The sequence below is a fragment of the Thunnus thynnus genome, chromosome 12, assembly GCF_963924715.1.
Source record: "Thunnus thynnus chromosome 12, fThuThy2.1, whole genome shotgun sequence".
In the NCBI taxonomy this organism is placed as follows: Eukaryota; Metazoa; Chordata; class Actinopteri; order Scombriformes; family Scombridae; genus Thunnus; species Thunnus thynnus.
Genome location: NC_089528.1, coordinates 29,232,291 through 29,254,771, shown reverse-complemented (window position 1 = coordinate 29,254,771; position 22,481 = coordinate 29,232,291). Strand labels below are relative to the sequence as shown.

The 22,481-nt window shown below is 36.3% G+C and overlaps 3 protein-coding genes and 1 long non-coding RNA gene across 7 annotated transcripts in view; 1 reads left to right on the top strand and 3 right to left on the bottom strand.

Annotated features, from left to right (window-relative positions):
* Positions 1 to 1,105: 1,105 nt before the first annotated feature.
* LOC137194682 (GTPase IMAP family member 4-like) lies at positions 1,106 to 7,181 on the bottom strand. 3 transcript variants are annotated; one of them, XM_067606778.1, is made up of 4 exons: positions 7,043 to 7,181; positions 5,603 to 5,701; positions 4,648 to 4,940; positions 1,106 to 3,638 (listed from the first exon to the last, which is right to left on the bottom strand). In XM_067606778.1, exons 3-4 carry the CDS (start codon positions 4,925 to 4,927, stop codon positions 2,413 to 2,415), a joined length of 1,506 nt encoding a protein of 501 aa, XP_067462879.1. In that variant the 5' UTR covers positions 4,928 to 4,940; positions 5,603 to 5,701; positions 7,043 to 7,181; the 3' UTR covers positions 1,106 to 2,412. The 3 variants fall into 3 exon arrangements, with proteins under 3 accessions (XP_067462879.1, XP_067462880.1, XP_067462881.1); XM_067606779.1 differs by having other exon boundaries at positions 4,648 to 4,937; XM_067606780.1 differs by lacking the exon at positions 5,603 to 5,701.
* Positions 7,182 to 8,446: 1,265 nt separating this feature from the next.
* The window catches only part of LOC137194686 (GTPase IMAP family member 9-like), a 40,291-nt gene continuing 26,256 nt past the window's right edge, over positions 8,447 to 22,481 (bottom strand). The window contains exons 1-2 of one of the 2 annotated variants that reach the window (XM_067606789.1): positions 11,390 to 11,447; positions 8,447 to 10,491 (exon numbers count right to left, since the gene is read on the bottom strand). In XM_067606789.1, coding sequence (XP_067462890.1) covers positions 9,491 to 10,491; positions 11,390 to 11,411 — 1,023 coding nt within the window. In that variant the 5' untranslated portion in view covers positions 11,412 to 11,447 and the 3' untranslated portion in view covers positions 8,447 to 9,490. Of the gene's footprint in view, positions 10,492 to 11,389; positions 11,448 to 22,481 lie in introns of those variants that run through there. The other variant, XM_067606791.1, reaches the window with a different exon arrangement.
* The window catches only part of LOC137194689 (uncharacterized), a 51,360-nt gene continuing 38,864 nt past the window's right edge, over positions 9,986 to 22,481 (top strand). Inside the window, exon 1 of the long non-coding RNA XR_010931004.1 lies at positions 9,986 to 10,066. This is a non-coding gene — a long non-coding RNA (uncharacterized lncRNA). The remainder of the gene's footprint in view (positions 10,067 to 22,481) is intronic.
* Positions 19,341 to 20,482, bottom strand: LOC137194687 (GTPase IMAP family member 9-like). The gene has a single exon (XM_067606792.1). It carries the CDS (start codon positions 20,371 to 20,373, stop codon positions 19,387 to 19,389), a length of 987 nt encoding a protein of 328 aa, XP_067462893.1. The 5' UTR covers positions 20,374 to 20,482; the 3' UTR covers positions 19,341 to 19,386.

The window sequence follows — 22,481 nt, the reverse complement described above, 5'->3', positions numbered from 1 at the left end:
CTTTTACATGTTGGTCACACCCATCTTCAAACTGTAGATCTGAAGGGGAGGGAACAAGGAAATATGTGGACAGACTTTTTTTCAGAGTTTTTGTGTTTGACAGCAGGAAGAAGAGGGAGGAGTTATCAAGCTATGATTCATTCAAGGTACAGGAGCAGTTTGACAGAGATACTGTGTGTTTAACCCTTGTTTTCTACACTATACACAGTTAGACACTATCAGTACAAAGAAACTAATGAATTTAGGTGAAATGTGTTGAGCCACACCTCTGTTACTGTTAAGCTCTTTATCAGCAGGCAAACTGTTTTGCTGCAAACAAATGTCTTTACTTTGACAAGCTCTAGAAGAAAAATGTGAGTGATTAAAAAATTATTAGAAGGATAGGAAAAAAGAAAAACATTCCTTCTACACAAAGTTTTATATTTTGTTCGACTACAGTTCAACTTGTTTTTTCCAGTTTTACTTCTCTAGGCCTCTAAAATTATTCCAATTGAACGATCTGAAAATGCATTGTTTTTATTCAACAGTTAACAAGTCAAAAACAGATGGAACATGTGGTCACAACTGTTGGACACCACTGAAGTGCAGCACAGATAGCTGTGGTTTCAAATGAATTCTTGTTTGGGTGAAACAACCATATTAAATATGTAACCATAGAAACCAAAGTACTATGCTTATGATCCTGTGAGAAAGAGAAACAAAGAACATCTGTTCATGCTGAAGCATATCCTGACACGTCAGATTTGGTTCCAGCCTCTCAAATATGAATATTTTATGGTTTCTTGAGCCCTCTATGACAATAAACTGAATATCTTTGGGTCGCGGACAAAACAAGACATTGTAGGTTGAACCTTGATCTTTGGGAAACAGTGACATTTTATAGACCAAACAACTAATCGATTAATCAAGAAAATAATTAACAGATTAATTGATAATGAAAAGAATCATTAGTTGCAGCCCTACTTTGAACTACATTTAGGTCAGTGGTTCTCAACCACCACTTTTCCACTTTTCTACCATCAGTGATCTCTGATACCTCAAATACTTTACACTGCACAAGAGCTTTAAATCCATTTTGAGCAATAAATAGACTCAACCTCAAACATTCAGAAACAAAATAGTCATTTATTTTTTTAAGGAAGAATTTATCGACATCTTCTTGACCATCTGTGGCACAACTGAACAATTATTGATCATCTTGTGTGATTAATAACACATATGGTCTAATATTGCAGAAATACATCAAGTAATAAAACAATATCTATCAACCATGAATTATCTGCTATTGTTACAAAATATGCCCAACAATAGAATATTGATTAACATCCAACTTCTGAACTTATAAATCAGACCAAACAAGAAAATGAAAAAAGTGAATGTGAAGATTTACAAGAAGTCACAGCAGTGAATTAAAGCTTTTTCAGTCCAGGATCAGAAAGTCTTTGTTGGATTATTCAATTTCTCTTCTTGGCCTTTAGCTTGAAATTCTTGGTGTTCCTTCAGTTTTTTTTTCATGTTTATTGTTGTTGTTTCGTCTCTTTTATTGCTCTCTCTGCTCTTTGGAACATTTTAGTGGTGTAGTGGCTCCATTCTGATCTTCTTGAACAGCTGTTTGACCTGAGAATGATCCTTAAAGTCATTAATGAACACATATTACTGGCTGTACTACCAGGAAGGTATGGGGTCCAGGAGAAGCATAAGAAATGCACTGAGCAATATCTTTAACTGTTGTCTTCATCTATCCTAGTTTCAAATAGCCTCTGGGTGTCAAACTTTTAATTGTCATACTTGGAACAGATCTTCATTATTTTTTCATATAAAGACAAATTGTTTAGTTATTAGTTATATAATTCATTTAATTTTAAAGACTGATTTTTTGCTTTGGTGTTCATGCTACTCGTGTTTGCATTGTTATCTTTTCCAAAAGAAAAATGGCAAGGAAAATGAAAGGAGCAGTGGAAAACTTGAAACTAGCATTTGGATGATCCCGCTGCTGTCCTCTGCTATCTTTCTAGCTTGACGTTCTTGCTTTTCCTTCAGTTTTTTCATTTTCTTTTTGATTTCTATTTCACGTTCTTCCATTAATTTATTCTGCTTCTCAATGTCACCCTTCACCTCTCTGAGCTGTTGCTGAAACTTTTCCTCTATTTCCTTCCTCAGTGTCTCCTGCTCTTTGCAGTTTTGCTCTTCTCTCTCTTTAAGAATTCGTTGTTTCTCCTCCTCTATCGCTCTCTCTGCCTTTTGGAACATTTTGTTGGTGTAGTAGCTTCCTCCATTCTGCACATTTATGTTTCTTATCTTCTCTAGCAGCTTGCTGACCTGAGAATGATCTTTCACCTCATTATTGAACACATGGTACCAGCCGTTATATTTGGTCACAAGTTCCCTCAGATCTTTGCTCTCCTTCAAGAACTACTCAATAGTTTTCCCTTTGAGCAGGTCACCATGGGTAAAGAGAACCATGCTGTGTTTGTCGGCTTCCTTACCAAAGATTTTCCGGATCTTCTGCACTGTCTGCTTTTCTTCGTCTGTGTATATGCCCAGTTTGATGACAACCAGGAAGATATGAGGTCCAGGTGAAGCATAAGTAATGCTCTGGGCAAGATCTTCAACTGTCTTCTCTTTATTGTTCCTGGTGTCAAACAGGCCCGGAGTGTCAATAAGAGCAATCTTTTGTCCATCCACCTCACCATAAACCTTTTCACAGCATTCTGTCAAAGATTCAGCAGAGAATTCAGATTCAAAGCACTTTTGTCCCAGAATGGTGTTTCCTGTGGCGCTCTTCCCAGCTCCAGTCTTCCCCACCAACACAATCCTGATCAGCTCATTATTGTTGTAGGTGGTGCGAGGTGTAGACCTGACGACTGAAAAAACTTCTTTGAGCTGTTGCTGATACTTTTTCTCTATTTCCTTCATCAGTTTCTCCTGCTCTTTGCTGTTTTGCTGTTCTCTCTCTTTCAGGATTCGTTGTTTCTTCTCTTCTATCGCTCTCTCTGCCTTTTGGAACATTTCGGTGGTGTAGTAGCTTCCTCCATTCTGCACATTTATATTTCTTATCTTATTGAGCAGCTCGCTGACCTGAGAACGATCCTTCACCCTATTATTGAACACGTGGTACTGGTTGTTACATTTAGCCACAAGTTCCTGCAGAGCTTTGCTGTGCTCCAAGAGCTTCTCAATAAGTTCAAAATAACGAAAATTCCCTTCAAAAAGGTCCCCATGGGTAAAGAGAACCATGCTGTATTTGTTGGCTTCCTCACCAAGGATTTCCTGAATCTTCTCTACCGTCTGTTTTTCTTCCTCTGTGAATCTGCCCAGTCTGATGATGACCAGGAAGATATGAGGTCCAGGTGAAGCAAAAGAAATACTCTCGGCAATACATTTATTTGTTTCCTCTTCAGTGTTCCTGGTGTCAGACAGGCCCGGAGTGTCAATAACAGCAACCTTTTGTCCATCCACCATACCAGAAGCCTTTTTACAGTGTTCTGTCAAAGATGTAGGAGATAAATGTGATTTAAAGCACTTTTGTCCCAGAATGGTGTTTCCTGTAGCGCTCTTCCCAGCTCCAGTCTTCCCCACCATCACAATCCTGATCGGCTCATTATTGTTGCAATTTGTTGGAGGTGTAGACCCAAAGGCTGAAAAGAAGGACAAACAATAAATTCTATGTGTATTCATAAAATATGTTCAATTAGTCCACATTAGGGATGGATAACTATGATTGGAAGGTGTTGTGCCTACAGCACACAGTTTTATAGTACATTGGTATCCTTCCTCTAGGTGTAAAACACAGTGGATTCATGTGGACATACTGTATATTATGTGTGATCTGCAAAAGCTTTTGTAGATAAAAGTTACTGCTACGAAATCAGTCTAAATATGGCTGAATTGTGGTTCATAACTACAAACTGGCTTTTTAACATGATGACTGTTGATTTATTGTACTGTAAGATGTTAAATGTGTGTTAAAGACATTTGTAAGAACCTGTGTTCACCTTTATGTTAAAATAGACCTGAAAATGAAACATTGATTAAGTGTTATATCATGACTCAAAAAAGCGACAGATTGGATTATTAAACTCAAATTATAAAAACAATAAAAATCTATAACTGCTGCAAGGACTGAATCAACAGTCCTCAGCTGTGCAATTCATTTAATAGGTTAAAGTACAAAAAACAAAAAAGACTAAAGTCATTGGGCCATATTTTCCTGAAACTGTGCGCGGGTGCAAATCCAAGTCTTAATTTCTGGCGTATGCCCCATGTGGGTGTGACCAACTATTTTTTGCAATTTTTCCTGAACAGTGTCGGCACTTCTCATGCACAGCCAGGTGCAAAGTGGAAGAGAGACATTATTAGCCGGACGTAAACAGAATCAGCAGGTCGAGTCAAGGAGAGCTTCAATCATGACCAATCACATGAGCTCCTCTTAACCCCAGCAACAAGTGCGTTTTAAGGGGTCTTATTTCCCAATGAGGCTAAGATGGAGAGTGAGACTAACAGATGACAGGTTGCAGCAACCAACAACATTATTTCTACATATTTTTGCTAACACATTACTATTATAGAACACTGTAACTCATAACTCATGTAATCATTTATGAAATGTATGTGACACTGCTTTTCAGATTCCTTCCCCTAACTTACCTTTTGGTCCTGAGCAGGTGTTTTGTAAATGCTGCACCAGATCATTCCTGTTGATCTTTTCTAAAACCTTCTTGGTCAGCAGCAGAGCTCCAGGCTCCTGATATTTCTGTACCATTAGATCAACTGTGCGTGTCTTTGCTGCATTCTCCAGTTGAGCCACTGGGATGCCTGAAAAGCCCTCCAGGTTGCCATCCTGCTCCAGGAACCACTTGAAATCCTTAAATTCATCTTCTTTTAATTTTGCCAGAATTTTAAAGAGCTCCTCTTTAGGTTTCGTCATTATGGGCCCCCTGCTGAAAATAAGAGAAATTTTAAACAGGAAGGACATGTATTCAGGTCTCATCTCATGACACTTTACTTTGAAATGTAAATCATCTACTGTTTGAAAAAAACAGGTCACACAACTGTGGTGCTCCCGATTACCAGTCCGGGCCTTAGTTCACCTGTGTGAAGCACCTAAAATCAGGGGTGGAGCAGCGAATCAAACTGAATGCCATGCATTTAAACAATTTTTTTTCTACTACTGTAGTTGTAACCACAGCTTACCATAAAATAGTTAAAGAGACCATAGGAGTGTAACAACTCAGCAGAATTTATTTCGGGTCTCATAGCAGTTTACTACTTGCATCCAGTTATTTGTATGAATTGCTATACTGGAGCATGGCTATCCTTATTATACTTCAGATAATCACAGAGTATCTTTATCCTACTTCCTTACATACCTTATAGACATGAAATTAAAGGAAACTTACACTTCCATTAAAATGAAATGGATAGTTATTGATGCAAAACAAATTGAACCCTGGTAACAAATCAGTATCAGGAAAGAATCCAATCAGTAGTCATTTTTAAGTCCATGGACTAGTACAACCTTATTATCTATTTTTTTAAAGTTTCTCTTTTAGTAGGAATCCAAAGGGGACTTTTAATTGTCTTTAATTGGGAAATTAAATACCAAAAGCTGTCCAGGAGGTTTTGTATCAGCAGGCGTCAGTTCCTCTCCAACAGCCACAGGAAACAAGTGGTCCCTCTTCATCTGAAGTCCTCCTCCAAACTAACAGGAGAATATCACATAAGCAGGTCATTTGAGGCTAGTGAGTGCAGAGAGAGAGAGCAACTAGCTCTCACAGGATACAGCTACAACCGCCTGAACCCTTTTTAAGCTCAATAATAAATAGCTTTCATATACAATACAAACTATAACTCACTGTAACTTATATTAAATGCAACACACGCATTACTCCCTAACATAAGGAGTAAAACTATGACGTCTAAAGCAACATATTCCTTTGACATTTAGCTTCAAATAGCATGAACTATGTGAGTTTACATTCTGGACACAGAGGTAACTTGTATGCCAAAGCATGGTGGCTAATTAGCAATTAGATTAACTCACGATTATCGATTAGCATGCTAATAAACATTAATTTGGTCGTTAAGACTTTAACATAAGGCAGGCAACACATTACCATAAGACAGACAGATGTTACACATCTTAAATATGAATGCTCACCTTTGTCTATGACTATTCAAAAACGACAATAGAAGTGACTTTACAAACCAAATTTGCCACCTGGCTTACATTTAGGATAGCCTATTTCATTTATATTCAATGATATTAGCTGAGCTGATACATCACATAACAAGACAAGGTTACAAAATAAAACTTTACATTACTAAACTAGTTAATAGTTGTATCACTCCTCTGATCTGTTATTCTCTAATCAACCAGCAGCGAGTAACAGAAGCACCGTTGCTGAATGTACGTAACTTTACTACAACTTTTTACTCTTCCCTGGCCTGGTGGGTTGGTGAAATGGCTGTGATCGGCTGGATGGCTGTTCAATTAATCTAACTTGACCAATAGGTTTATCATGTATTGGAAACTCGTGGGGGGGTGGAATTCTGTTTCTGTGAAAGTAAAGGTGTCACAACACCCGTGACACCCACGGCTGCCTGAAGTCTCAAAACCCAAATCCAGGACACCACAAATATTTTTATATATCAATCCAAAACAATGTTAGAATGAAAATAAAGCTGATGTGTTCTGTCGCCTATTTGGAGCAAGCAATTATAGGATAATTTATACATTTAAACTCCGTAGTTATACTCCTCCCCTGCATATCTGAAAGTCCACATTTGCCCTTCGTTATTTAGTCTACATTCCGTTTTTACGAACACCACTTTATGTTTAGGATGTGCCAAATTGATGTTTTTATACACATTTATACATCTAGCCTCTGGACATACAACTGAACTAATTTTTCCACTGATTTCTATACATTCTGAATTTAAGAGTCTTCGGTCACCATTGACTCTGATATCAGTCAAAACATAACAAGTTTTAGTCCACTAGATAAATTAATATGATTAATACAGTTATATATCGACTTACCTTGTTTTAATGTGTTGCTGCTCATTTTTGTTTCAGAGAGAGAAGAGTAGATTTGTTGCGGAAGTGAAAGCAAATTTCAGAATCTATCTACCATTCTGCCTCGTTGTGTAACTTCATGCAACAAACCACACCCAGAAAACACTGTTGACACCAAAGTACAACGTCATTCTTCCACCATCTACAGGATTCCTTCTGGTAACTGTAGATGATTAACCATGTCCTTGTAAACCACGTCCCATGTCAACTGACTATAAATGCTACTTGCACCAGGTTATAAAAAACACAACGAGTTCCACTTGTATCAAAAAAATTCAGATACATCAACATATACTTACATACTTCACCTTCTTTGTACATGGTTTAAATACTGTCTTGTTTAATTTTCCCCATTGAATTTTATTTCTGAGTCAAATATCTTGTACATTTTATTTCTGGGTCAACTATCCTCCACATCTCTTTACTGTAAAAATACCCCAAAATACAAATTGTAAATTGCCACTTTGTATGGAGAACATAAACAGCAAGTTATGAGTTTATTAATGTCTTAGACCTATGAAATGAACAAAATGAAACAGAAAAATTAATGTAATATAAATGTAATTTATGTAATCATTTTCTTTAAATTACGAGTCCATTCACTGTTATTTACTCCTGTTTTATGTGTTCTTTTTTCTTTATTTTTTGGTTTTTGATTTTTTTTTTTAATCTTTTCCTCCTTTTTTAGCTTGTTTTTTTATTTGTTTTCTGTCTGATGCACACTCATGCAGGCCCAGAAATATGAAAAATCTTCATTCTTTTAAAATCACTTTTGTACATTTTAAGTTTGATGTTTCTCCAACTTTCATAAACACAATAGTTTTGGATAAAGATATCTTGGGAAATATATCATATCATCAATAACACACACTGCCTCAACTGAAATGTTGTCTTTGAGTTTCCAACAAGATGTACAATAAAACATCATGTGACACATGAGTTTGAACCCCACAGTATATACAGTGATAGATATTTACTAGTCATATGATCACTGATTACAACTATCAGACATAAATACAACTGGATCATCATATGTATATGTGTGTAAAAAATGAAATCTGATAAATTAACTATAATTTACGCTGTTTTCTACCATCAGTGATCTCTGATACCTCAAATACTTTATACTGAACTATAGATTTAAATCCATTTTGATCAATAAATAGACTCAACCTCAAACATTCAGAAGCAAAATAGTTATTTATTTTTTTAAAGAAGAATTTATCAGCATGTTCTTGACCAGTAATAAGTAATAAAAGTAATATAACAGTGATAAAGTAATAAAACAATAATTATCAACCATGAATTATCTGCTATTGTTACAAAATACGCTCAACAATAAAATATTGATTAACACCAGATTTCTATACTACTATAAATCAGACCAAACAAGAAAATGAAGAAAGTGAATGTGAAGATTTACAAGAAGTCACAGCAGTGAATTAAAGCTTTTTCAGTCCAGGATCAGAAAGTCTTTGTTGTTTTCTTGATTCAAATGTTTTGGAATCTTTGAATCTTTTATTCCAGTTTCCTTTCCGACCCTTCATCACACATGAGACTCATCTGACCACCTGCTGGCTATAAAAGTGTAAAAGCAATCAGAGTAGCTGCTGATCCAAACCTTCTCTGTGTTCTTCATGACATTTGGTGTCTGTATTTGTGCACATATTAAACATATTAAATTCTCTCACTTTTTTGTATTTTCCCTCCTTTTTTCTGGGTATAAAAGTCCTGCAGGACCAAATGACGACAAGAGAGAACTTTTTCTATCCTGTGTGGGACGTTAGGATCAGCAACAGTCTTTTACTTGTTTTGCTTTGAATACATCTTTATTTTATGGATAAACAGTTGTTGAGTAATTCCACGACAACAGCAGATTTCACCTTAATTTGCTCTCGCTGTGTGGAGGTGGGTGAGTTCTTGTGTTTGGATCTTTTTTTTATTAACTGATAGATGATTTGCAAAACTAGAGATAAACTGACATGAATCATTTGAATTACCAGCTGGATTATTGAATTTCTCTTCTCAGCTTCTAGCTTGAAATTCTTGGTGTTCCTTCAGTTTTTTTCTCATGTTTATTGTTGTTGTTTCTTCTCTTTGATTGCTCTCTCTGCTCTTTGGAACATTTTAGTGGTGTAGTGGCTCCATTCTGATCTTCTTGAGCAGCTGTTTGACCTGAGAATGATCCTTAAAGTCATTAATGAACACATATTACTGGCTGTACTACCAGGAAGGTATGGGGTCCAGGAGAAGCATAAGAAATGCACTGAGCAATATCTTTAACTGTTGTCTCTTCATCTCTCATAGTGTCAAACAGCCTCTAAGTGTCAAACTTTTATTTGTTGTATTTGTTACTCAGAACAGATCTTCATTCATTTTTTCATGTAAAGACAAATTGGTTATTTATTAGTCCTATAATTGAATTACTTTTGCATTTCCAGCTTTTGCATTTTTGACTTTAATCCACTTCCAGCCTGGAAGTGGATTAAAGAAACTAAGCAACCACTGAAAAAATGACATTAGCAGTTTGGTGACCCAGTCGCTCTCCTCAGCTTCCTCTCTGGCCTGCTCTTCTTGCTTTTCCCACAGTTTTAACATTTTCTCTTTACTGTTTTTTTCATATTCTTCCTTTAATGTAGTCTCTCTCTCAGTGTCACCCTTCACTTGTCTGAGCTTTTGCTGATATTCTTCCTCTAGTTCCTTCCTCAGCTTCTCCTGCTCTTTGCGGTTCTGCTCTTCTCTCTCTTTCAGGATTCGTTGTTTCTCCTCTTCTATCGCTCTCTCTGCCTTTTGGAACATTTCGGTGGTGTAGTAGCTTCCTCCATTCTGCACATTTATATTTCTTATCTTATCAAGAAGCTTTCTGACCTGAGAACGATCCTTCATCTCATTATTGAACACGTGGTACTGATTGTTACATTTGGCCACAAGTTCCTGCAGATCTTTGCTGTCTTTCAAGAACTCCTCAATAGTTTTCCCTTTGAGCAGGTCACCATGGGTAAAGAGAACCATGCTGTATTTGTAGGCTTCCTCACCAAAGATTGTTTGAATTATTTGTATAGTCTGCTTTTCTTCCTCTGTGAATCTGTCCAGTTTGATGATGACCAGGAAGATATGAGGTCCAGGTGAAGCATAGGAGATGCACTTGGCAATATCTTTAACGGTTTCCTCTTCAGTGTTCCTGGTGTCAAACAGGCCTGGAGTGTCAATTACAGCAACCTTTTGTCCATCCACTTCACCAGAAGCCTTTTCAGAGTGTGTAGTCAAAGATTTAGGGGAGAACTCAGATTTAAAGCACTGTTTTCCCAGAATGGTGTTTCCTGTGGCGCTCTTCCCAACTCCAGTCTTCCCCACCATCACAATCCTGATCCGCTCATTACTGCTGTAGTTTGTGGGAGATGTAGACTCGAAGACTGAAAAAAGGACAAACGATTAATGCTATGTGTATTCATGAAATGTGTTCAGTTAGTCCACATTAGGGTTGGATAACTATGGTTGGAAAGCCTCAAAGTGTGTCTATAATACACAGTTTTAAGGTACGCGTTTCATCTCCTAGTTGAACATTCTTAATGCTTTCTTTCATATTTATTTTTATGTATTTGGTTTCTTTGAGTAAGGTTACAATATCTTGTAAAAATGGCCCAAAGTTATTGTTTAAGGAGAATTCTAAGAACCATACTGGGTTATTTGTAATATTTTAATATTTTTGACTTGACCTTTGATGTCTAAATATGGCTGAATTGTGGTTCATGACTGCAAACTGGCTATTTTAACATAATGACTGTCAGTTTATTGTACTGTAAGATGTTAAATGTCTATTAAAGACATAAAGATTTGATTACTCAACTCAAATCATGAAAATGCTAAAAAATCATCTCAGCAGACTTCAGCTGAGCAATGGATTCAATAGGTTAAAGTACAAAAAACAAAAAGCCTAAAGATATTTGGGACCTATTTTCCTGTTTTTGCACAGCCATGCACAAAGTCAAGGAGAGACATTATTAGTGGGAGGTAAACAGAGTCAGCAGGTGGAGTTGGGGAGAGCTTCAGTAATGACTAATCACATGAGCTCCTCTTATGCCCTTTACAGCAGCAGCAGGTGAAACGGGTGAGAGAGGCTGAGTGACAGAGAGAAAATAGTTCACCTCTGTGAAGCACCTGAATTTTCAAAATGCAAATTCAGGACACCCCAGATATTCATAGATATCATTCCAAAATATGCCGACAACGAGTCTCAATGAGACAATGAGTCCATGCTGATCACATCACTGATTAGTGAGTCCCACAGCTCATTCACATCACAATACTTACACATATATGTTGAGATCATCATGAACACACTTGATGCAACAGTCGCGCTCCACAATGAACATCTGCAGGGAGGAAATAGTGAAGTTTTACTGATTAATCCTTCAAGATGTGAAGAGAAAAAACAGCCTTGTTGAAAAACTGAAGGCAGATTAAAGACCCAACTTTTAAGGATTCATGACGCAAATTAGATTTGAATTTTGAGGATGAAATTTTAATTCAAGCTTGATCACCTAACACATCCACTCTGTATCTTTTCAGTGTGAAACTGACTTTGTTCTTGATCACCTGGTTGGTTTTCAGCACCAAAGATCAAAGTTAACCAACATTTTCAGCTGCCGTCCGCGGCTGCAGTTCCACTGACAGCAACTAGAGCCTGGAGACAAACTGACTGTATTGAAGTGAATGGGAAAAACCCCACACCTCTTTCTGTAAAAGTAATTTCCACAAGAGGCTCTTAATGGCTAATTACACTTTTTAGATGACATTTTGTTTTATTACTGCATTTATATAAAAATAACAACAACAACAACAACAACTTGCTTTACATGGCTAAACGAGGATTAAATCTTCAGGACTGCAATAAAATTTAAAAAAAAAAAAAAAAATCAGACAAATGATACAAAATGGAGAAATTGAATAAAATACTTAACAATATAAGATTAAAACAGTAATAATAAAACAGATAATACTTGAAAGTGATTTAAAAGATGTCATTGATCCAGATCAGATCCTCCAGCAGGCTCACGGTTGACAGTTGTTATTATACTAACTTAATGAAAAATGCCTCTTTAAAAATCAATAGCAAACCAGAGTTTTACCTTGAGTGTAGTACCATAAAGATGAAGGTGGTGAAGATGAAAATCAAAAGGGTCTCCATGGTTAACCCTGAAACATGAACACAAACATGTCAGAGACAAACTACCCTCTAATTAGTGGATGGCCGAAATTGCACTGTGCACCGAATCTGCATAAACACAACTATGATGTTGGTGAATGAATCACAGGAGATGAACGAACTGTTGAGCAACTTTACTGAACTCAGCAACAGCTAACATTTGAGGCTTACAGTTGGTTGGGTTGGTTAGTTTTAGCCATGATACGTGAGATTGGTTAGGGTTAGGGTAAGAATGTCAGGGGAGTAGGGCTGGTCATGGCTTTGCCATCTTATGAAAAAAAAATGTCCCTTCTGGCTCTCTCTTCACTCTTCTTGTTCTTTCCTTGATAGGGGTGGGCGGATCGATCCCAAAATATCGCTACTACAGATACATTTTGTTATTGAAGCTTGATTCTAGCATCTTTTTCACTCTTTTACTCTTTGATGAAATGGGTACAACACCATTTCATCAAAGAGTAGAACTGTCTGTGCAACGTTCCCTTGTTGTGAACAGTGAACACATCTTAGTGCATGCACTCTTTGCTTCTCCACTGCTGTTGTGGTGTCATGTGTGTATTCAAACAATACACATCAATATTTTTTTATTTAACAATGGTCAAAATGAATAAAAGAGCCATTAAGCATACCATCCACACATATTAAAAAGTGGCAGGGGAATTATTCAGAGCTGAGGCTTACCAGTGGAGGGGGAGAAGGAGAGGCATCCAGAAGAGAGTCACACATGCACACACCATCAACACACACAAAAAGGTGAAGGGTCAAATCCAGGAATGCTCAGATGAACACAACACACAGGAAAGGAGGTACCACCACCTACAAGCACCAGCTTAGCTTCTGAATAATAAAAAAAGGGAATATATACAATTAGTGAAGTTATTCAACCAAACAAACAAACATATTATAGTTAACCTGATATTGAAATGCTTAACACTGGTTATCAACAGCTGTAGAAAGAAAGGGCCTCCTGCCAGTGGTGTAACAAAACAAAGAAAAGGGGAAAGAACAAACAAATAAACTAAACAGTCTCCAAAATGATCAGTTGGTCAGATGGTGGAACCTAACCGGCAACTTAAGAGCAAAATAAACACAAACTACACCACAATAAACAATATTCAGTCCTGTACTTGCAGACAAATGTCAAATTAATGAACTAAACTAAGCAAAACAAGATCACTCACGGAAGATGGTCAAACCTGTGATTTACAAATTGGGGCTAAACAAACAACAACAACAACAACAACACCCCACGTACAACACAACGCACACTCACATAATTAAAACGGCTCAGGCTAAAAAAGGACAAATGATGGAAACTTAGTATGGACAAAGGTGATGATCATTAACAGCAGCTACAGGCAAAGCAGCAGCGTGAGTCAGAGTTTGCTCAGCAGCTCCCGAGTGAAGCTGCTAAACGCTGACCCAAACCCACAGTCCCCGTGATACATGACAAAATGTCCAAATTAAAAAACAAGAATGACAACTACCAAAAAAAAAAAAAAAAAAAAAAAACTTGGTGCCGTAGTTGGCTGCATACTAATCAGGCAGCATCTGTGGACTCAGGGGGGGAGGGAGCGTCTATTGTTCCTATTCTGCTGCTACACACAATAAAACACCCATTTACTACACGCAGCATAATACAATTACAGAGCAAAGGAGGAGTGGACCTACCAACAGCGATCTACGAGAAGGTCACTTCTGAGGGAGGTGAGTCACCACGGAGGGATTTCCAAAATCATAAATGAGTAACACAAGCAACTAATAATAATCTAAGGACCAAACACAGAAACTACTCACGTACCTGCAGCAGTTGCGGAAGTCAGGTGAACAGGAGACGGGCGTGCATTCAGCGTCAGGGAAGCGCTCAGACAACAGCTACCTGACTTTACAGAGTGCCCAGAGACAATGATTGGCTAGTGATCGCAAAAGCAATTCACCACAGACCTGCTTAGACCAGACAGGAATACATATCCATTCTGCTACAGCATATATTAATGAAATTAATATTATAGTCAAATTGGATCTTCAGCATTGGTTAATATTACATTTTCAAACTGTAATTGGTCATCATTAGCTGTTACTCTAGCACACTGGTTAAATATAGATTATATTTAGACATTCACATAATATTCAGCACATTGAAATTTGTTATCTAAATGAATTATTTTAATGGAACTGAAAAAAAACTATACCACATGCTTTAGTTGGGAATCAAACCCTGGTCTCACAGGTGGCTCCAGCTAGCTGCTACCTTATTTAGGTTTTTGTAGTGAAATGAGGAGGTATCATAGAGATAACCTTTCATTTCAACTGAATGAATCAGTTGTTCCTCTTCCATGATACGCTCTCATCATGAGTGACAGGAAGTAAATAAAACAGGGCATCCTACAAAAGTTCAGCTCAAAACGGCAGTGCAGTATCCCCAACTAATAGGGGCCCCAAACAGCTATGATTTTTAGATATGAAACTGTGGTGGCAGTTTCTGTAATAAAAGACTCACAAACCAGAGAATGTCTTCCTGGGTTTAATATCACATTTGAAAGTGGGTACAATACCAACAACAGATACAGATCATTATTATAATCTTAGCAGATTATCGCTGCAAAGTTGTTTCACCATACACAAGATCACAGAACATCACCAAAGTGTAAGCGTAAGTAGTAAAGTATAACATATTGTATTTGAATATACATAATATTTTTTTATGACAGAAACATGAAAAATTATGTCACTGTTCTAACTCATTATACTCTGAAATTACTTACAAAAGTCCCTCAAAACACTTTTTAAAATATGCCTAAAGTACAAGTAGCCTACCTCACTTGAGTAAATTGAAACCTAATCAATGATTACAGTTATGCAAATCATCAACCTCCAAAAGTAACCAAGTACATTTACTCAAGTATAATGCTTGCAGTTATATGTGCTTTACTTTAATATTTCCATTTAATGCAAATGTATACTTCCACTCCACTTCTACTAGGATGATTCAGTTCCTTCTATTTCAGAGAAAAGACTGTACTACTACATTTATCTGACAGCTGGTTGCTGGTGACTTTACAGATTAAGATTTTACAGACAAAATTTATGATCAACACATAAAATGTGATGCATTTATATTATATTATATTATATTATATTATATTATATTATATTATATTATATTATATTATATTATATTATATTATATTATATTATATAATATTATATTATATAATATTATATTATATTATATTATATTATATTATATTATATTATATAAAGCTGATGTTAATGTAGATGAATGATGAATTGTGTTACAATACACTTCTACCTAAATCCAGTCAGAGAAAGGCATAAAGGAGCCCCATGACTGAGTTTACTTATAGGGTCCCCAAATCACTAAATCTAGACTCTCTCCCACCTATGGACATCACACCTTATATTAACATAAAATCTTATCATCTTTTAATGCACATCTGTGAACTCATGAACACATGGAGTGTTACATTAATGCAGTTATTTGTATTCTTTGTATTATTACATTTGCACATTACATATACTGTTTATACTGTGAACTTTTGAATATTTATGGTCAATATCTTGTAAATTATTTTTTAAACTCAACAGCTCTTTTCACATATAGTTTTACTCATTCTTTATTGTAAAATTTTATTTATATATTTATATCACCTGTCTTTTGTGGTAGTTGTATTTTATTTAATTTGTATAGATACTTGTTTTTTCTCTTACCTTCTCATTTTTTATTATTATGCACCACAATACCAAGACAAATTTCCTTGTACGTGTAAAGTTATTTGACAATAAACCTGTTTCTGATTCTGATTCAGTGGGAATAATTACAGCCAACAATAATATATATATGACTTGTTTATATGGCTCATAACATATGATACAGTATATGGCATAAGACTACTGTATTAAGATAGACATGAAAAAAATGTGAAACTGTCCTTTAAATCCTTTACTGAATAATAACAGTTGTCCATATACAGATTCAACATCTGAATTACTTCAGAAAAAGAAAACTCAGTTAATATCAGATTAAATACACAATCATTATATTCATATTCATGTCAATTCAGCACAGTTACATCTTTGTTCTTGTCTGTGACACTGATGAATATGTTTTGGTTATCTTATGTAGTTATTAACACCCATGAGCTAAATGTCATGATTATAAACTGTGATGAGCACAGCTTGAATATCCTCCCGGATGTTCAGAGCTCATTCAGATGAACAGTCCACCCTGTTCACTTCTCCCATCTGCATTTACAAGAAATAACACGTCCTTTTAATTGCCAATGTGTACATATAAGGTGTGGCCGACGTTTCCAACTGGATTTTATACTCTGTTTACAATATGATGAAAAATAAACATGAGCTCCGCAAACCCAGTCAACAGACAGTCAACAGATTGTAAGCTTTTAAAACACTTCTGAGTTTGACTTCCAGCAGGTCTTTTAAATAAATCAACACATTATTGTTCTGTTTCCTGTAAAATTATTCATTCATTCAACCTTTATTTAACCCATTAATGACTAACGACTATATTTAGTATGTTATGGAAAAGCCCTTCAAAGCCCTTTTTCTGTTTGAGGTGGAAACACAAAATTTGCTGTAGAAACTGTCAAGACATTCGGCTATACATGACAAAACAAAATTTTTGATATCACATGGTTATCATGCCTTAATTGTTAGACTAAGTTGATTTTCTTTTAAAAACACACTAACGCCGTAAGTTTATCATTCATTTGATATTTACACTGGATCAAATTATATATTATTGAAATCAAAGTCATTTATCTAATTGTTATAAACATTTGATATAACTCCTTCTAGTTTCTGAGATACAGCCATTTCTGTATCATACTATATTTTGCTATTAGTCACATGGGGGTCTCATTTGACCAGTTTTCACAAAGACACTTGTGGAAAGGTTCCTATGATAACATGTTCAAAAGAATGTATGCACCTAATGACCAGATAAAGTAAGAATTAATTATTAAAAAGATTTTTCAATGTGCTTTTAGGGAGAAATGATGAGAAATGTAGCTCTGTGATGAGTTTCAATGCATTTCTATGGGGTTTATGGGTATGATGGAGGGAGAGAATAAAGCACAAAGCCAGATGCTAATTTACAGACATCTTTGGTCTTTGAAATGCAGGTGCAGGTGTACTTTTATTCACAGATTTGGTTTGTTGCAGTTGGCCACTGTCAGTCTTGCTGGCAGGCTCAGGGGAAGAGGTGATGTAAATGAGATATGACTGATTCTGGAAAAAGATTCACTGTTCAGGAGGTGATTGAATTGGTAACATCAGTTTAAGAGGACAGTGGAGGTGAGGAGATGGATGGAAGTCTGGACAACTTGTCAGATCATCAGCTAGATGTTGTAGCAGATGTGATCCTCTAAAAAAATGTCTAAGGCGATGAAGAAAGGTGACAGATAAGGAGCTGTCACCAAGCAAAGAATTACTGAGCACTGTTATGGATGATACATTAAACTGCTATACAATTGTATAATTTAAAGTTTTGAAGTTATATATTCCTCATAATTACAACTTTTGGATTGTTGTTTGTAAAATAATGTTTGTGAACTACTGAATTGTGAAATATTTTATGCATTACATTTTAAATGCATTGCTTTTGAATTTTGTGAGAGATATTTTGAAATTCAGTTGAATATAAACTACCTTTTGTATAGATTTCAAGATGTTTATATAATATAATAACTGAATTGCTGGTAGTAGTAGTGTGTGTGTGTGTGTGTGTGAAAGAGAGAGAGAGAGAGAGAGAGAGAGAGAGAGAGAGGGAGAAAGGGAGGGGAGACTACGTGTCAGAGATGTTGAGTTGGGTGAAAAATTGAGATTTAAAACAGACATTTTATTCATATTGAAAATCCTATATGTAATACTAGAATACTATATAAAATGTTTCTAAGATCTGCACAATGTCAATACTGGACCAATAGAAAAGGAACAGATTATCATTTTTCTTTCTGAATCTATATTATAAGAGTCCAGACTATGTGTGTATCAAAAATTATGAACATCTGAAATTCCTAAACTATTGTTCTAGAGGTGTTTTTGTGGAAAATCAAAAAACTGGCAACATCTTGTGATAACAACTAAAAAAAGGATGTTAAGAAAAACTTGTCCTGTAGCCTCATACTTTGATTTATTAGCTCAATGAGTACTTTAAGTGCTGTAAAGGAAATTATAAAATTACACTGTGGACATTAATGGGATTATATTGAATTTGATACTTAAAATCCCTGTTAAGCCTTTTATACAATCATAAACTTTTGAAAATATATATAGTATATTCAGCTGTTTGTCACCAGTTTGTCATGTCTGTATTTGACCACCAGATGTCCTCGTTGGCTCAGTTTCTTTTTGTGACAATACTCATCTTCTCCCACATTGAAGAGTATTACCCACCTGAGTTTTCCACCTTGTTTAATTTGTTCAGTTCAATGTTTGTCTTTCCATCCAAGTTTTTAGACATGTGATTAAAAAAATGACAAGGTTTTTTTTAAAGTTGCCAATGTCCAAAGCACATGTTGACATTTAGTCACTCAGTATGTATTCAACACCAACCAGTTTATGTTATGTAGCAAGTTGTGAAATAACTATAATAACTAAATGAGCATTGCCCTCTAATTGCAGAGGATTAGAGTGGCAGAAAAAAATCTGAATATATTACAGAAGCAATACAAATATACTGTACAAGTCTTTATATATATAAGAGAACAAATAGGTTGTGCTTCACCACATGTTGGTTTCACCCATCTTCAAACTGTAGATCTGAAGGGGAGGGAACAAGGAAATATGTGGACAGACTGGAGCTTGTGTTTGAGAGCAGGAAGAAGAGGGAGGAGTTATCAAGCTATGATTCATTCCAGGAAGAGGAGCAGTTTGAGAGAGATACTGTGTTTAGCCCTTGTTTTTCCACGCTATACACAGTCAGACACTGTCAGTACAAAGAAACTAATGAATTAAGATGAAATGTGTTGAGCCACACTCTTTGTTATTGTTATTGTATTCTTCAGTTCCTCCTGCTCTTAGCTTGAAGTTCAATCTGCTGCAGTGCACCATTGTAAAATCAAAAAGATTTTTGAAAATAATTCTGCGCTAATGCCTTAACAATCTCAAATAACAGTTGGAATAATGAGGGGCTATCCTCAGCTTTTCGTCTAGCCCGTTCCTCCTGTATTTCTTTCAGTTGTCTTATTTCCATCTCCTTTTCTCTTTCACGAGCATCCATCAACTGTTTCTCCTTCTCCTTGTTAGCCTTCTCTTCTCTCATCAGTCTCTCATACTTCTCCTCTATTTCCTTCATCAGTTTCTCCTGCTCTTTGCGGTTCTGCTCTTCTCTCTCTTTCAGGATTCGTTGTTTCTTCTCTTCTATCGCTCTCTCTGCCTTTTGGAACATTTCATTGGTGTAGTAGCTTCCTCCATTCTGCACATTTATATTTCTTATTTTCTCAAGCAGCTTTCTGACCTGAGAATGATCCTTCACCTCATTATTGAACACGTGGTACTGGCCGTTACATTTGGCCACAAGTTCCTGCAGATCTTTGCTGTCCTTCAAGAACTCCTCAATAGTTTTCCCTTTGAGCAGGTAACCATGGGTGAAGAGAATCATGCTGTAATTGTTGGCTTCCTCACCAAAAATTCTCTGAATCGTCTCCACCGTCTGCTTTTCTTCATCTGTGAATCTGCCCAGTTTGACGACGACCAGGAAGATATGAGGTCCAGGTGAAGCATAAGTAATGCTCTGAGCGATATTTTTAACGGTTTCCTCTTCAGTGTTCTTAGTGTCAAACAGGCCCGGAGTGTCGATAACAGCAACCTTTTGTCCATCCACCTCACCATAAGCCTTTTCACAGCGTTTAGTCAAAGATTCAGTGGAGAACCCAGATTTAAAGCACTGTTTTCCCAGAATGGTGTTTCCTGCGGTGCTCTTCCCAGCTCCAGTCTTCCCCACCAACACAATCCTGATCGGCTCATTATTGTTGTAGGCTGTGGGAGGTGTAGGCATGAAGGCTGGAAAAAAACAGAATAAACAATCAATGCTATGTGTATTCATAAAATGTGTTCAATTAGTCCACATCAGGGATAGATAACTATTACACAGTTTTAAGGTAGATGAGTGTTTCGTCTCTTAGTTGCTGAAGATTCTTAATTCTTTCTTTCATCCTTATTTTTATGTGGTTTCTTTGAGTATGGTTACAAAATCTCGTAAAATTGTCCCAAAGTTATTGTTTAAGGAGAATTTTAAGAACCATACTGGATTATTTGTATTATCTTCATTTTTTTGACTTGATCTTTGATGTTGATCATTATGGTTCTAGTACCAAATGACTCATAAACACACCCAACTTATTCTGTATGTACAATATGTGAGTTTCAGTGTTTATTTCTGTGATGTCAGAGAAAACTGTGGAGATACTGTATATTATGTGTGATCTGCAAAAGGTTTGGAAGATAAAACTTAATGCTACAAATATGGCTGAATTGTGGTTCATAACTGCAAACTGGCAATTGTAACATAATGACTGTTGGTTTATTGTACTGTAAGATGTTAAATGTGTGTTAAAGACATTTGTAAAGACCTGTGTTCACCTTTATTTTAAAATAGCCCTGAAAATGAAACATTGATGAAGTGTCATATACATTTTATATCATGACTCAAAAAAGGGACAGATTGATTTATTAAACTCAAATCAGAGTTCACCTTTATGAAAAAAAAGTGTAGAAAACTGAAAGGGACAAAACAGTAATATAAATGAAAGGTGTATTGTGATTTTGGAGACAAAAGAGTGTGTGTGCCTCTGCCAAATGAAGCCATGAAAATTGCCCTCCATCTGCGTGTGTGAGAAAAGGTGGTCTGAACAGGTTAAGTGGCTGCATTTTTATAGTGCCTTTATCCAAAGTGCTTTACAATCTTTTTTCTTTTGCTTAGCAATTTAGGGTTCAGTATTGTGCCCGAGGACACTTCAACATGATAGGAGTCGGGTATCGAACTGCCACCGTCGAATTCTACGTGATGCTGTAATCAATGTAGGTTTTGTCCTTATTGAGCAGGAAAACACTGCTATTAGTATCAGAGTCCTTAAAATAATCCCAAATTCAAAGGTGTGTAGTACAAAAAAGCAATCTTTATTAAATCATTAAATTGATAAATATATAAGCAACTTCATGAGGTAAGGAGGGCTACAAACAATTAGGGGCAACCAGCCCCATAACAATTTTTACCATGGTAAACTATAATACATACTATGGTAAAATTTCTTACGGGCCATACCTGGATAACCAAGACTTTTAAGAACCTTTACACACAGGGCTAAACTCTAGCTTAAGGCTCACCGGGTCAATTCATCACACTTTTGGACTGCATCGTCATAGATATTAATGAAACATTCAAACAGTCAAACAGTAAGGTAAGAGTACTTTTGCAATTGAATTGTATTATCATTTATCTTCAGATTCATGATTCCACCCATGTTGTATTTCTTTGAGCACACTATCCAGTGGCCTGGGAGCCCATCAAGAAAGTAGTGTATTGTAATTTTGCATGTGCTTGACCATGCACTGATCAGTAACTGCTGTTCAACATTGTAAGGAATTAGTGATGTGATGCCACTTCAGATAGGTAATGACATCTCAGCAACAACTCGAAAACCAAAGACCAAATTTTCTGGAGGTGTTGATGTCATTATAACCTTTGGTGAATGTTTTACCCATTTTAAAAAATATTTTTTTCAACAATTCAACTTTCAAGATTATAATCACTCATAACAAATGGGTTTCTTATATGACCAAATCAGCATGCCAAATTTCATTAATATCTATGACAATGTGGTCCAAAAGTGTGATGAATTGACCCGGAATTGGCCATTCGAACACGGCATGCTGGCACCCTCTGAACAGGGGGCACCACAAATGCTCAACCACAGCAACACTGAACATGCACTGCAATCGGACTGCAAATCATCACTGGCTTAAAGGGAAACGTGAATGTCCCACCTATGGGCTTGCAGTTACCCCTCCCTAATCTGTTGTCTCTCCCCAAACTGTTAAACCCACAAATATGCCTACTGCTAACACACATATATACCTACAGGAGTACATACAACAATATTTTTTGAAACGTATACTTAACTCACACACTCGGCGTGACCCTTCCCTGGGGTC

What these genes read in the sequence shown, in the direction of transcription:
- LOC137194682 (XM_067606778.1), bottom strand. Translation starts at nt 4,927, where the DNA reads ATGACGAAACCTAAAGAGGAGCTCTTTAAAATTCTGGCAAAATTAAAA. An exon ending in CACCTGCTCAGGACCAAAAG is followed by an intron (nt 3,639 to 4,647) that starts GTAAGTTAGGGG and finishes CCTTCTTTTCAG; the next exon opens with CCTTTGGGTCTACACCTCCA.
- LOC137194687 (XM_067606792.1), bottom strand. Translation starts at nt 20,373, where the DNA reads ATGAATACACATAGCATTGATTGTTTATTCTGTTTTTTTCCAGCCTTC.